Raw genomic sequence first — 15,000 nt, 5'->3', positions numbered from 1 at the left:
CTGCAGAAGTGTGTCATTTACAATAACATCTAACCCTAACCCTAACTCTTTACCACCGAGACTGTGCACAAGCCAACAGTAGTGAAAATTACGCTTTAGGGTTAAATTTCCTCGACGAAAAAAACGCCCTTTTTAGGTTACAAAATTTGCAGTGGTACTTGACGTTTGATTGCAGTAATCTTAATGATAGTTAGGTCATCGCTACCTAAAGTAACTGATGGGGAGGATCAGCCCTTACGGATAAAATTATAAGCAATGTATGATAATGATCGTGATTATCTATCTGTTTCATCAACGGCTGTTCTATTTTGCAATGTTGATATAATCAGCTGAGATGTACGATCAACAGACAGTTTGACAGGTACAGCAGCTTACTGAAGCTATACACTGTTAAATTCATCTAATAGTGATGAAATTATAGTCCAAACTGATACGCCTTGTGATGTCTTAGGGCAGTGTTGTTCTTTGCGTCGAGAAAACTTCAACCTTAGAGCCTAATTTTCACTGTTGCTAGCCTTTGAACTCTAACGGACTCTCCCCGGTAACAAAAAGGAAACGAAAAGAGAAATTCCTCGTTCCCAACTCATCGAATCTCAGGAAACACTTTTTTATTCAATACAAGGCAAGAGGCCGATCGAAGTCGAAGGCAAAACCTGAAGGCACCTTTTTCTTTAGCTTCTACCGTAATTTACGGCAGGGGTGGTCACTACTCCACACCACAAATGGATGGAAAGCTGAGTGAACTTTGGAACGCACGAGCTGAGATTCGAACCCGGCCGGAGCGCTGAGATGCAGTCCTCGAGCGATATCCAATACATCACGGGCACCCCCCCCCCCCCCCCCCACCTAAAAATTTACTCAAAAAATATATGGGGTGAATTGCACAACTTTTATCATTTTGAATGGCAGTGAGTGGTTACATAGTAGTCACATGACCGAAGAGCGGTCACGTGACAAAAGCACATCATCACCAGAAGCTCATAACCCAAAATAGCCTGCGTAGCAAGCGTTTCCGTGCTGTTTCGGAGCAACCTGGAAAGGCCGTGCGAAAAATTTTTTGCCTCTCGTTTCATTTCTCGCGCGGCCAAAACCGAGGATCTCTTTCCTCGGTCTTTCTTTGCTCCGAAACAGCACGGAAACGCTTGCTACGCAGGCTAAACCCAAAAAGGTCGATCTCTTTCATTTGGCCGCTTAACCCACTGATCAGTTTACTGTATTATCTTAATCTAGAATACTGTTCCCGCCAAATCGCGCCCAATCAGATTAGGCTTCCTGACCACAATGCCTTTGATTGGTCTGCCACCAAGTAACAGCACGGGGGAATGCTCTTGCTTAAAGTGCCCCTGTGACCAAAAAATCACTTTTCTGTTTTTCTTTGGATTTCAAAACTATGTTAATTAAACACGAAGCGACCGAAGTTTTAAGCCTTGGTTTCAAAAAGACACCTGACTTATTTTAACTGGATTTTTCCTTTTTAATGGTCCGCCATTACTAACTATAAGTTCTTCAGAGAGCTGGATCGAGGAAAATTTGACGTCAAAGGATCACTGTTTTAAGACTGCAATGCGTTTGCACGCCGCAAAATTAATATGTAGCACGGGAGTTTTGGGCTTTCAAACTTTTAAACTCGTGTTTTGCATATACACGCTGAAATTTTAAGCGAGCCGTTGACGTCACTTTTCCCGGGATCCAACCCCCTTCGGTCCAGTCGGTCAGTTTTGAACGTGAGTTATGGCGTACCGTGAAATCCAAAACTTACACTCAAAGTAAACGGCCTTTGAATAAAAATCAAAGCTCAAAAATTTGCCAGTCAGGTGTAAAGCAAACACACTTTCAAAAGCTGAAGAAAAAAAGGAAGTGACTTTTTTTCTTTATCACACGGGCACTTTAATGCAAGATTATGGATTGTCCAAGGAAAACAATATTGCTACGTTTTTTCCCGCAAAAATCTAGCAGTGGCCGTGCTAAAAATATATAATACCGTAAACTGATGGGGCCACTTTCCATCGAAGATCAAGACTGCTGTATTATGGACTTATGCATCTTACAATCGGCGGAATTTCCAACTCCTCGATGTGTTGAGAGACGGGCGTCTGACCTTGTTCATTAGAAAATTATTGAAGTCGGCGCTGTAATGGTGTTCTCCTAGTTTTTTAGCCGAAATTCCTTTTGTTCTTTATGATATTACTCACATGCTTTTCTCCGTTCGAGTTCTCACATTTTGTTGCCCGCCCTCATCGTCATGCTATTTTTGTTATTTATGCAGATGTCGAGCCTCCGAATATCACCAATTTCCAGCCAAGAATATTTGCAAACGCTTCTCAAACCACGAGTATTCTTTGTGAAATAGACTTTGAAGGTCTGTTTGTGGATGTGGAATGGTTTAAAGATGGTGTTCAAGTCGGAAGCTGTAAGGGAATATCACAACGGAACAAAACGTGCCATGATGATAAAACGAAATACAAGATAATATGGACAGGGTCTGGGGCCGAGCTGATAATCAGAAATGTTTTTCATCCTTTTGACAGCGGAAATTTTACATGTGTTGTTAAAAATGTTGCCGGGAAAGACACTAAAACTGTGACATTGGACGTCCATGGTAAGTTTGTCAAATGAATGTTAAGTTTGGCCATAACTTTATTCTTGGAGATTTAAAAAATATTTCGACTCAACCTGTGTTGCGCCTCCCACCGACCGCGTGGTATCTGGCTAATTATACGGAATATCGGTTTCCACGGCTACTATATCAAAGAAATTATATTTATCAAGAGATAAGTGGAATTAAATAGCCCCTTGTTTTCACGCGATAATTTTTAACTTCCAGAAAAACCAGTTCTTAACAAGAAAGACAGCACCGATTTTCGCATACTGGCTTTTGGAGACGCCACCACAATCGAGTCAACTGCGTTGCGCGGTCACCCCATACCTTACTTTCAATGGTTTCAACAGCCAACCAGAGCATGCGAGTACGACTGTAAACCAGATGCGAGGAAATGGCGACGTGTTCCCCGGAACGTGATAAGCCCTTCTGCGCAAGTCCCTTCCAGATTCAGCAGTCTTTTCTTACCACCAGCCAGATCTGGATACTTTTTTCGATGTATTGCTGAAAATTTCCTTGGGCATGATGATGTGGTATATTTGGTGCACAGGATAGGTAGGAAGTCATTTGGTTTCTTTGCGCGCTTTCCATTTGACAGAACTGACCGACCAAACCGGGCATTTCGAAGGACTAACTCTACAAGGCCTTCAAATTAACAGTCTTCGAGGACGATATATACTCCTCCACAAGAATTCGAGGGATTATTATGCCAGTGTTTCTTAAAATTGTTGCATTTTCTTTTCAAAATGACAGGTCTGGTCGGCCAGTTCCTACAAAAGGAAAGCGCGGCCCTTAGAATAAAATAAAAAGCGTTAGGTTTCCGGTTGCTACGTATCAGGTGCCGGACATAATGGTCTAAAAGTTGGTTGCATCATCGTGTTCAGTGTCTTCTTCATTTGAAGTAAACTGGGATAAATGAAAAGTTCCATGAAATGAGTTGCAGGGGTATAAAGTTCTAGGCTTTGGTCAACACCAAGAGGAAATGAGGGAGAGAGGGAGAGTAGGGACAATGGCCGGGATATGTGAATTTCACACTTGAAGTTATTTTTAGATCGGCAGTCTATGTAATGAGATGCACTTAGATTAATGAGAGGATGCACATGAGCAGTGTGTGTGTATGTGTTATGATCTAGCGAACACATGTGAGTTTCGGAACTTGAGAAATAAAGACAAATAACATGGAGTATCAGTACTGCGAATCTTCAGTTATTACAGTCTATTTCCTTAGCCGTCCGCGACTGTTAAGGTTGAAGTCTTACGAAGTTATCCAGCGTTGTGTTATGATTCTCCAACTCCGGGATTTGGGGCAAAATAAACCAATCTCCTTGCCTCTGAAACTCGTTTTCGTCAACAAACCGCAATTCCACTCGGATTTTGAATTCTCTGACTTCGCGGACGTCTCGGGAAACAGACGTGCGTTTTCGTGAAATCTAAAAAAAACTTAACTGAAATTGACGTATCCTAAGGGCTAGACTGTCTCCTTAATTTTTTTCTTGTCATCTCGTGTGTCTTTTTTTGGTTACGTCCTCAGCGTGGACTTAGTACAGAATATCATGTGCTGTAAAAATTGCAAAAACCTTAGCACAGTAATCCTGTATGTGAAAACGAGATCTAATGAAATGAAGTGTCCTTGCTACTAATTATCTGCAAGGTTTGTTTTGATTTCAAATATCAAGCACAATATTATCCTTGACGCCGATCCCACTGTCAAACTGTAACAATCAAATCATGTCTTCCCAGGGAATTTTATAACCTACAATTTCAACTTTTGCTCTCCCCACCCCCCCCCCCCCTCTTCCTCCTCCTTTTGGTAGTAACTGAACTATTCTCTTTATTGTTTCAAGGAAATGAATTTTATGTTATCCGTGCGGAAAAAAATTAGAAGGTGTGTCTTTAAATAATCAAATACGGTTTTGACTGCAGAAGAAGTGTACTGGTTTTAGATGAATATCTCCGACTCCCGTCAAAAAAGTCATTTGAACTTGTGCAAACATTATAGGTACCCAGACTATTTTACCGGAAGTCATTCCCACCCAGCCAGTGCTTCATGTTGATGAGAGAAGCTCTTTCAAACTACTTTGTCAAGCTAGAGCTGGAGACTTTCAGATACTTACCTGGCAGAAAAGAAATGGCCTCCAAAGTCTTACGTCCGAATTAAGACGAAATCAATTTAACTTGACGAGCACGCTTTTTGTTGCTCATGCGCAAATAAATGACACTGGCGAGTATCATTGTGTTGGTTGGACTAACAATGCAACTAGGATTACAGTGATTGCAGTTCATGTTAAAGGTGAGCTAATTATTTTCCTTATTTTTTTTTCTTTTTGAGCGGTTTATCATCGAGTGTCGTAAGTTCTGACTCGACTACCGCGTGCATTGTAAGGACAAAACTCTCGCGCCACAGTCTTTCAAACAATGCTCAATAAACTTGTACAACTTGCAAGCGCGAATTTTTTTTCTGGACGGCCCCCCTCTCTGTTTTCATCATTGCCATTTATTGCGTAATCATGCATGTGCGAAATCACCTGGGCCTAGCTATTCGAAGTGTTTATGACTCGTCACGATCCTAGGTTTAATGTTTTGCACAGCATCCCAACATCGTAAGCTTATCATCTCAACGAGGTCATAAAATTCTACCGGCAAAGTCAGTTGCTTGTGGTCATGGTATTTAACCCGGGTTAACAGCGCTTTGTTGTGGCATTATTAAATCCCGTTTATTTTTTCTTCTCAGAGTTAGTCGCTCCAGTCATTTCTTTGTCAAACAAAACCATTAATGAATTGCAAACCAACAAGATTCGCCTACATTGCGAAGTCAAATCAGGGTATCCTAAGCCAAACATCACGTGGTACAAAGATGGCGTCAAGTTGAGCCTGCATTCCCTTGGGTCTCAGGACGACTGCAGAATAAATGGATATCATTATACAGAAAAACACCACCTTGACTACCTAGTGATCTGTAAACCAAGTCACGTGATGAACACTGGTCTTTACAGATGTTTTGCTGGGAACGTGGAAGGAGAAGCTTCAAGTGAAGGCTTTCTGAATGTTCTAGGTTCGTTTGAAAAGTTTCATAAAAAGCTCAGGAAGAATTTTTGAACCATGGTGGATCTTTCGCAGTTTTCCTTTTCCAGGGAAAGGACCCGGCTTCTGGAAGGGGGAAGTGCCTGGTTCTTGTTATCCGTACAAGTATCCTGCTGTTGCCTTGTTCCCAATATCAATTCCAAACGTGTACTTTTTCTTTTTTTGTCCCATAGAATACTTTCAGTTTCGTTGTCAGTCTTTCACGATATTTTGTTGTTGTTTTCGTGCCGCAAAGTTATCCCTTATCACTAAGATGAAGAGGAAGAACACTTAATTTAACGAGGAATGCGTTTTTACATCTTGATGTATTCTCTTATATTGCCGTCGCAGGTGGAATAAGCTACCGGCTGATTGTTGGTGAGGGAGAGAAACTTGAGATCCTTATAAGAAAAATCCTCGGATGCTTATAGCAACAACCAGGAAATAAATATTTTTACATTAGTGGGAGTCGTGCGATCCCGTTCATAGCCCAATGTCATTTTGATGCAAGCTCAACCTTTTGGTATGTCCGCTAACTATTGTTAACTGACAGTTTCTGTCCATTTTTAGCTCCGCCAAAAATTAGTAGCGTAATAGATGAAGCAGAAAGATACTTGGGCGAAAATGTGAATGTGACGTGCAGAGCAACTGGAAATCCTACTCCGTCGATCAAATGGATCAAAAAAGACGAAGGCGGACGTCATATTTCGGTGAAGCAATCAAACGGAAATAATCACACTCTGCAGATAAACTACATACAAGAAGAAGACTTCAAGGAATACGTATGTGTGGCTGAAAACGGGTTTGGAAACGACACAGTGTCCTTCTTTCTCAGTGAGTTTTTTTCCACTTATTTGCTTAGACTAAAAACTAGTTTTGCTCTTGGATTGCATAAAAGTTCCGATGAATCGGCATTTCTCGCGAAAGGTAATACAGAAAGGGCTCGACAGCATTCGGTCAGTTTTCGTATGACGTGTCAGTCGACTTCGAGTTTTTTGTTTTGAGCATGCGCACTTTAAATGATTTGGATTGTGGTTGGGTGGCCGGTTGGGTGCAAAATAGAGCGCTTATGCGGAGACGACAAAGACGGCTATGAGAACGTTATCAAAAGATATTAATTCCTGTTTTTGTCGTAATGTTCGCGATTACTCCAAGTCATTGTGCATGGAAAGTATGTATCAACATTGCAGGAATAAAATCGGTCTGAACAGTGTGGTCGTTTGGGAAGAAAATTAAAAATGTATCCTACACAACATCAAAGATCTTGAGAACGGTTTAAATTCAGAGTTAAGAAGTCTTAATATATGGCTCATTTCCAACAAACTGAGCTTGAATGTTGCGAAGACCGAATTTATGGTTATTGCGTCAAACCAACATTTAAATTCATTCATTCTCAGACAATCAGGTAAACGTTGAGATTGATGCTAAATTAATCACTAAAGTTACAGAAGCTAAATATTGACGAACACCTCTCATGGTCTAATCATATAGGTGATCTTTACATGAAGATATCTTCAGCTATAGACCATAGATCTCAAAGCGCACTGCCCTCCAAATCAGGTCCAATTACGACACAAGCGCCACTTTCCTTTTAAATCTGTTAAATTGGGATGATCTAACTACTCGTCGACAAAAGCTTAAAGCTATATTAATGTTTAATTAAAACAATCAATGGACTCACCCCAGCGTACCTCCAGAATTCATTCAGTACCCGCAGTACGCAATACAACTTAAGAAACGTAGAGGCTAAACTTGAGTTGCCTTTACCGCGCACAAATTATGGCAAGCGTGCTTTTTGTTATATCGGAGCACTGTTATGGAATAGTTTGCCCATCAGCTTGCGAAAATCAGACTCCTTAGAATACTTTAAAAGGGAAATTGACCAACTATGTAGTAGGTGCCGGTCGGGCACCCACACGGCAATCTTGTAAAAGAGTGTACATTGTAGTTGTAATGAAACTTTTTATTGTAAAATATACTGAAGATTTTACCGTGTATAAATAAAGCGGTGGTCTCATGGTTAGTGTGCTCGACTCCGGACCGAGTGGTCTGGGTTCGGGTCCTGGCCGGGGACATTGTGTTGTGTTCTTGGGCAAGACACTTTACTCTCACGGTGCTTCTCTCCACCCAGGTGTATAAATGGGTACCGGCGAATTTAATGCTGGGGGTAACCCTGCGATGGACTAGCATCCCATCCAGGGGGGAGCATAAATACCCCTAGTCGCTTCATACTACGGAAACCGGAGATAAGCGCCGGCCTTAATGGGCCTTCAGGCTCGTAACAGAGACTTTACCTTTTTAAAATTAAATAAAGTAAGTAAGTAAGTAAAGGTCAATTCACGTCGTTGTCAGGACGAGGACAGAAAAAAAATGTACCAAAATGCAAAACGCACGTGCAGAGCCTTTGCTTTTGTAAGGTGGCTCATTACAGTTTGCCAAAGAAAGAGATCAAGATTTTGAAATCTGTGAAATTAAAGCAACAGGATGTCGCTTCTGAAGTGTTTAGTCACTGCGATTGATGTTAAATGTAATTTTCCTAACAAATAAATGCAAATCAGGGGAAAACTCAAAATATATCGATGGGAGCTCTTGGAGGAGGGACTGGAAACTACACATTGCAAATGGTTTTTTTTCTCAAGACCTAGCCGTACAATCAGGGTTAAAAGTTTTGTGAATTAGTAAACGATATGAAGACGAAACCGTCAACATTTTTTTAAAAAGATCTATCGGACAGTTTTTCAGTTATTATCAAAATAGACGAAAATTTGCGACAAACCTGTCCGACAGATTTAACTATTTATTTCTATACATGATTACTTTTTCTCGTTAAGGAAATCCTGAAATTTTAAGGTGGAGTCGTCCGGCTGGTTTTGAGAAAAAGGCCTTTGAAATGTCCAGTTCCAGTCCCAGTTTCCAGTTTCCAGTCCCAGTCCAGGAGCTCAGTCACCATATTTAGCATTTTCTCCTGGTTTGCATTTATTTGTTAGGCAAAATTATAGTTTTACACCAATTGGAGTGACTAACACTTCAGAAGAGACATCCTGCTACTTTAATTTCACATATTTCAAAATCTTGATCTTTTTTCTTCGGAAAACTGTAGTAAGCCACTTAGTCCATTGTCTTGTGGCCGAGTTCTCGTAGCCTTTGCCGTCTTCCTAGCGTAAGCTCTCTATTTCTTAAAGTGCCAATAATCTCAAAACCTTTTTTTGCACAGACGAATCGTTGTATCATGCTGAGCAAAATGGCGCAAAAATTTTTGTTGTTGGACAAAATTGGAATTTTCAATAATTTTTTGAAATACGGTTTTTCTACCCCACGACCGGGTGAAAGGAAGGCTGGCACTAGTGGCGTAAAACCAGGGCAAACAAAGCAAAAGCAGAGGACAGACAACAACAAAAGCGAAAGACGTAGTATTTGAAAACAGCTGTTATTCGGCTGACATTTGTTAAGAGCAGTGACATTTATTAAATTGCCTCGAACGACCTCAGTCAAAGGCTTGTCAAAACTCGAGCGATCAAGCCACAGATGTGGAAAGCTGAACGCATAGGCATGCCCACGAGCCGCTAGCAGACTCAGAATGGCTAGCGTTACATGAGCAAGAAAGAAGGACGTAGCAAGAAATAGAGAAAACACTCCAAAAGCGCTTCAATGGAACAGTTTCCAACGTTGCTACAGCCAAAGACAACGCATTTCTCAGGCATTTTTTCAGCTCTAATTGAAATCCGGGTTTTACGTCACAAATTACACTCGACCCATACCCTTTTAGCGAATTCTGCAGCTCGGTAAAGGCTTTTCAAACCTCGATTTTTCGCCACATTGAAAATTCATAGAAATTTCGGTTTTAACCAAGAAAAAAAATTTAAATTTTGGGCCATTTTGCCTGGAATGATGCAAAGATACATCTGGGCAAAAAAAAAAAAAACCAAAAAAATTGGGGATTATGGGCACTCCCGTTGTTTCTGTGAATTTTTCGAGACTGCAAAAAGGACCATAAGTCTTTATCTACATCTAGCATTTCCCAAAGGGGGTAACCAGACACTGTTGATACAGAGATAAAATGAATAACACAGCGAAAAAAGTCACTAAGATTAAATAGTGCTAGCCTTCAAAAGCTTTTTTGAAAAGTGGTCTTTAACAACCTCCCTCCGAGGTCTCTATGTCAGTGGACTCAAAGACACTAGCAGGGAGATTGTAAAGAAAAAAGAAAAAAAAGGAGGACGGGAACCAACGAAAACTAAAATCCAAGAACCTTTAATGGACGAAACACTGAGAGATCTGATAAAACAATTACATTTTGAAACTGACCAGCTAAACTCTTAAATACGAATGTTAATAAGTAGTCAGTGGGGCCGTTAATCATCATATAATGCCCGTGCTTGCGTTAAATTGTGCAATTATCTAACACATATTATAACATAGACTGTCCCAGTCTTGATTCGTTCTTTATTTCTAGGTATTTGAGTAGATACTTAAAATGATAATTTTCTCCAGTTTAGATGGTATTAAAAAGTTAAACATTGCCTTTTTATAAGTAAGAGGGGAGCGCTACACCCCAAAAGGCCATTTATAGCCTTTTACGTCATTAAAAATTTTTACTCGAGCTTTCTCTGGCTCATTGGTGGCCATCCTAGTTCCTTGAGCAATCGCGTGACTGAACGAATCATGGTCTTGCTGATCTGTTACCAGCCTTAGATCGCTAACTCCCCTTTCTGTAGGTGGGAAGGGAAGTAGATTTATTATAAGAGGATAGCTGCATTCTCTATTTCCACATTCCCCATAACACACTTTGTTTGCCCCCCAAATTCTGCATAAACCATTGTTTTCAAATGCTCTTGGGACACTGCATATTCCCAGGAGCCGTTGAAAACAACGGTTTATGCAAAATTTGGGTGGCAAACAAAGTGTACTATGGGGAATGTGAAAATAAAGAATAAGGAAAAGTTGACTACCGGGGCTTTCCTATTTCTCACCCCACAGAGCATAACGCATTCGTATTGATTTCTCCACAGTTAAAAAAACTACGGTTAGAGCTGTGAAAGGTCTGCAATCGTCTTCCAAGATTCACCTCATTGTGGCCATTTGCGTCAGTGTGGTTCTATTCATTATTCTCTTGTTAATCGCTGTCACACTGTATCGCCGGCAACAGTTGTATGATGGTTTTTATATCTGCACCAGCCCCCCGCTTCCAGACTTTATTGCGAGGCTGGATCCCTCTATTCCTCTCATCGAACAAGTCAACAAACTCCCATATGATAAACAGTGGGAGTTCCCAAGAGAACTGCTGCAGTTTGGTGAGCAAAGAACTTGTATCTTTACGATTCTATGAACAGGAACACTTTGGAAAATATTCTTATGTGACACTGTGAAACTAGATGTTTCACCAAGAACCGGCAGTTTTTTTCCAGAGGTTTTCAGAAAGATTGGAATTTAAACTGAGTTAAAGATAAACAAAGGGAAAGTATATTAGAGATAAGGCAACAAAGATACAGAATGACAGGAGCCTGGGCCTAGGAGAGAACAACCATTACCCCTGATATAGGAGATTGCTTTCTCAGGCCTTGGTTATTTGTAGATTGCTCTTTCCCGTTGTTCCGTTAGAAAACAAAGACTCCAAACCGAACAATATCACAATCCTAAAACAGGAAATGTATTCGATCTGAAATCAAAGTCGCCGTAGAGACTGCTTCATTTACAATTCAATATTAAGTTCAATGAACTATAAAAGAAACAAAATTATAAACGTCCGTTATAGTCAAACGTTGATATAAAGTAGTGCACCTGGTTCGTGAAAGAAACCTAAATGCAGCAAACTCAATCGCTGTCAAAGCAACAATGGCTTTCAGTTCGCTAACTTCTATGGCGAGTTTTCTGAAACGTTCTCACATCCCACATCCGGACAGCAGCTAAGGGGTGAATACTGAATTAATCTGAACTACTAAATGGCATTGTTAGGCGCATTGGCCTAACGGTTTGCGCGCTGCACTCCGGATCGAGCAGTCCGGGTTCGAGCCCTGGCCGGGTCATTGTGTTGTGTTCTTAGGCAAGACACTTTACTCTCACAGTGCATTCTACACCCGGGTGTATAAATGGGTAACGGCAAATTTAATGCTGGGGGTAACCCTGCGATGGACTAGCATCCCATCCAGGGGGGAGTAGAAATACTCCTAGTCGCTTCATGCTTCAGTAACCGGAGATAAGCGCCGGCCTCATGGGCCACTGGCTCGTGGCAAACTTGACCTTTTTTTACGCAATGACATTTGTTCCTTTTCCCGGTGAATTTTGTCACCTAACTAAATTCTTCGGATAGTCCATTATCTGTGTTGATCGATTTAGGTAGCTTTGACGTAATCGGTCACATTCAGTTGCACATTGACTATGTTTTAATTGAAGAGGTCTTAGATATGTGAGTTGTACGTCCTAACTTGTGAGTTCCTGAGAATGATAAATACTCCTTTCCCTCCTTACTTTCCCATGGACCCTCCCTATATGTCACTTTCCTTATCACCTTTTAGCTGATTGTTTATATTTTTACATTAGGGAGAGTGATTGGTACAGGAGCGTTTGGTGAAGTTCATATTGCTGAAGTTGATGCCAATATCGTCAACGATAATTCAAAAACGGATGTAGCGCCAAGACCTCGCTTATCCTTGACAAAAGATTTGAGGAGGCGATCTACTGTCTCTTCAAAAGGACCGATTAAAGTGGCTGTTAAAACCTTGAAAGGTAACAAATGATTTTGCAGAAGAAAGAGTTACTAAAAACAGCAGACTTTAAAATATCACTCAAACCATTGTTTTAATATTGCAAACAGAAGGTGCAGATGAAACGGAACACAAAGACCTGCAATCTGAACTTAAAATACTGATACACATCGGGTCACACAAGAATATCGTAAACCTACTTGGCGCATGCACAAAAGGTAAGGACCTCTAGACATGGTAATGGTTAACGGTTAGACAGGTGTGCATGGAATACCCGGCGATTGCGTGCCCTCTACCCCGTCCCACTCTCCCCCAATATATGTCAGTGCTCGATTTCACGCGGGTGATGTAGCAGCTTTCGTAGCTTATAATGTGATTGGCTCGCTACCCTAGGTCACCCTTGCCAAAAACGAAAGACTAAACAATTGAAACAATGACTTAGAGCGGCTTAAAAACAATAGAAGCTGCTCACAATACCAAACAATAGCAGGTTTCGAGAGCTGCTACACTACTGTTTTACTGTCTTCACGGATATGTAAAGCGTTTATTGTACTCCAGGAAACACATTGAAGTCACCGAAGATCAAACTCCACCAATCAAATTATGCATGCTGCTTGATGCAGATCCATCCTTTCTAGGCGAAGCGTTGAGCGTTGGATTCCAGTGCGTAAAGAAGTACATCAGTCGTTTGAAAATGGCGATGGAAAAGGAATTAATACTGAAGATATCAAGGAGCCTAAGTTGACATAATGAAGGAGCGGTATTAGCAAGATAGTCAGCTTTTGCTATCAGTGGCATTGTGTGCTTCTGCAATTTAGGTTAGAGCAGTAGGTGGAGGACCAGGCCACATTGCAATAAGTTAAATAAGGATGAACGAGGAAATAATAGAAGGACAACAACGTTTTAGAAGAAAGATAAAAGCGATCCTTGGCAATAATTCCAATAGACCTCGAAATCTTCTTTGAAACAAGACTAATGTGAAGTTTCCATTAAAGATGATGGTCAATGGGGACGCCAAGGAATTAGTTTCGGTAATTTGCTTAATCACAGTATTTTCCAAAACCAGCGGGACATGAGTGCTGTTTACTTGATTAATTACAGTCAAACTTTTGAGAAGACTGCATGTCTCCACTCATGAATATGTTTTTGGATCTCTGCAACAGAGAATCATAGGCTGATTTTCACAATGGAAAATTATCGAGAGAGGTGACAAAGCCCTCTTATATGGCTTTACAGCAAGCACCAGGGCTTTCGAATTCTTTTTTGTCCAGAAGTGAAAACGGAACATCCGTATTGATTAAAAAGAATCATCTACAAATTATATCCCTCTGTTTTTTTTTTCACTGACAGGTCGGCAAGGTGATTTGTGCGTGATTATCGAGTACTGTCCATATGGAAACATGCTTCAATTCTTACGAAGCAAAAGAGATCTGTACGAACCTAAATGGCTAACACCGTCTACGGACCCGGATAAACAGTTTACCACGACAGACATTGTGAGCGCAGCTTTTCAAGTCGCTAGGGCCATGGAATTTCTTGCATCTAGAAAAGTAAGACAACTCCCACGTCCGCGTACAAACTATGATGGTTTGTTTGGACAATTAGACTTTTCGAGAAACGTCAGTATGGTACATTGTACTGATAACCCAACTGCAACCAAAGGGTAAAGATGTAAAAAAAAGAAATATATTCTAGAGATTTGTATTTTTGTCTTGTAAAACTGAACCCGAGCAATCAAAAACATTGCCTCCATCACGTCTACACCTCGAAACAGCTGGCTGGTCTGGGTGGACGCCCCCCGGGATTTACAAAGTACACAATATGCCGCTTTCTTCGTATTTTCCTCCGCAATTTGGCATAAGATTCTATTTTCATCAGTTTTAATTTCTTCCAATATTTGTCTCAGTGTGTTCACAGGGATCTCGCAGCCAGGAATGTTCTCGTAGCAGCAAACTATGTTGTCAAAGTAGCAGATTTTGGACTAGCCCGGGATGTTTACAAAAATGATCAGTACATTAAGGTATCTCCGGTAAGTAATATTCTCGTCTCTATCGTGCTATCTCAGTTCAAAAAACGGCATCCATCTCCCGTGCCGTCCAGCTATATAGTTTTAACACGTAGGGAATTTAATTCAAACTCTTCTGTTTCTCCGTATTACTGTGGCAGACCACGTTATAAATTTGGCCGAGTTTCGTCGTCATCGTAGTCGCACGTGGTAATTAGCCACTTGTTTGTGATTGTCAGCAAAATTGAGCCCTGTTGATTTCTACTCTATTCTGTGATCGCAGAGAATTTCTCTCACTGTTAACTTGTGCATGCTGCTCTTACTGAAACAATGCTGTTAGGTCATCAGCCACAGTTTATTGCTCCACGATAGAACACCTCTTTTTCAAATTTCCTTGCGAAATGTCTCTAAAGCCGACTTGACCTTAACGTTCTCCCCAAGCCAACTTTCCGAATGCTGTACAATACCATTGTACCATTCTTGCCGTTGTTCGATTACTGTTCGCCTGTCTGGGACAGTTGTGGGGCTGGGAGCAAAGCTTACCGAGATATAAGCCAAATAGTCGTGCCGCATGTATTATTGAAGGTCGGCCTATCGGGGCCATCAATACTTGGCTGGCCCAGCCTACAAGCACG

The 15,000-nt window shown here is 41.0% G+C and overlaps 1 protein-coding gene across 1 annotated transcript in view; it reads left to right on the top strand.

Annotated features, from left to right (window-relative positions):
- LOC138016925 (uncharacterized) overlaps positions 1-15,000 on the top strand; it is a 33,673-nt gene that overhangs the window by 13,824 nt on the left and 4,849 nt on the right. The window contains exons 12-21 of the mRNA XM_068864099.1: positions 2,267-2,599; positions 2,825-3,154; positions 4,599-4,889; positions 5,331-5,651; positions 6,230-6,493; positions 10,669-10,950; positions 12,197-12,382; positions 12,471-12,578; positions 13,711-13,910; positions 14,267-14,389. Coding sequence (XP_068720200.1) covers positions 2,267-2,599; positions 2,825-3,154; positions 4,599-4,889; positions 5,331-5,651; positions 6,230-6,493; positions 10,669-10,950; positions 12,197-12,382; positions 12,471-12,578; positions 13,711-13,910; positions 14,267-14,389 — 2,438 coding nt within the window. The remainder of the gene's footprint in view (positions 1-2,266; positions 2,600-2,824; positions 3,155-4,598; positions 4,890-5,330; positions 5,652-6,229; positions 6,494-10,668; positions 10,951-12,196; positions 12,383-12,470; positions 12,579-13,710; positions 13,911-14,266; positions 14,390-15,000) is intronic.

The sequence above is a fragment of the Montipora capricornis genome, chromosome 9 (genome assembly GCF_036669925.1).
Source record: "Montipora capricornis isolate CH-2021 chromosome 9, ASM3666992v2, whole genome shotgun sequence".
Taxonomy (NCBI): domain Eukaryota; kingdom Metazoa; phylum Cnidaria; class Anthozoa; order Scleractinia; family Acroporidae; genus Montipora; species Montipora capricornis.
The sequence above is the reverse complement of the archived record's forward strand: the minus strand, read 5'-3'. Positions and strand labels throughout refer to the sequence as shown.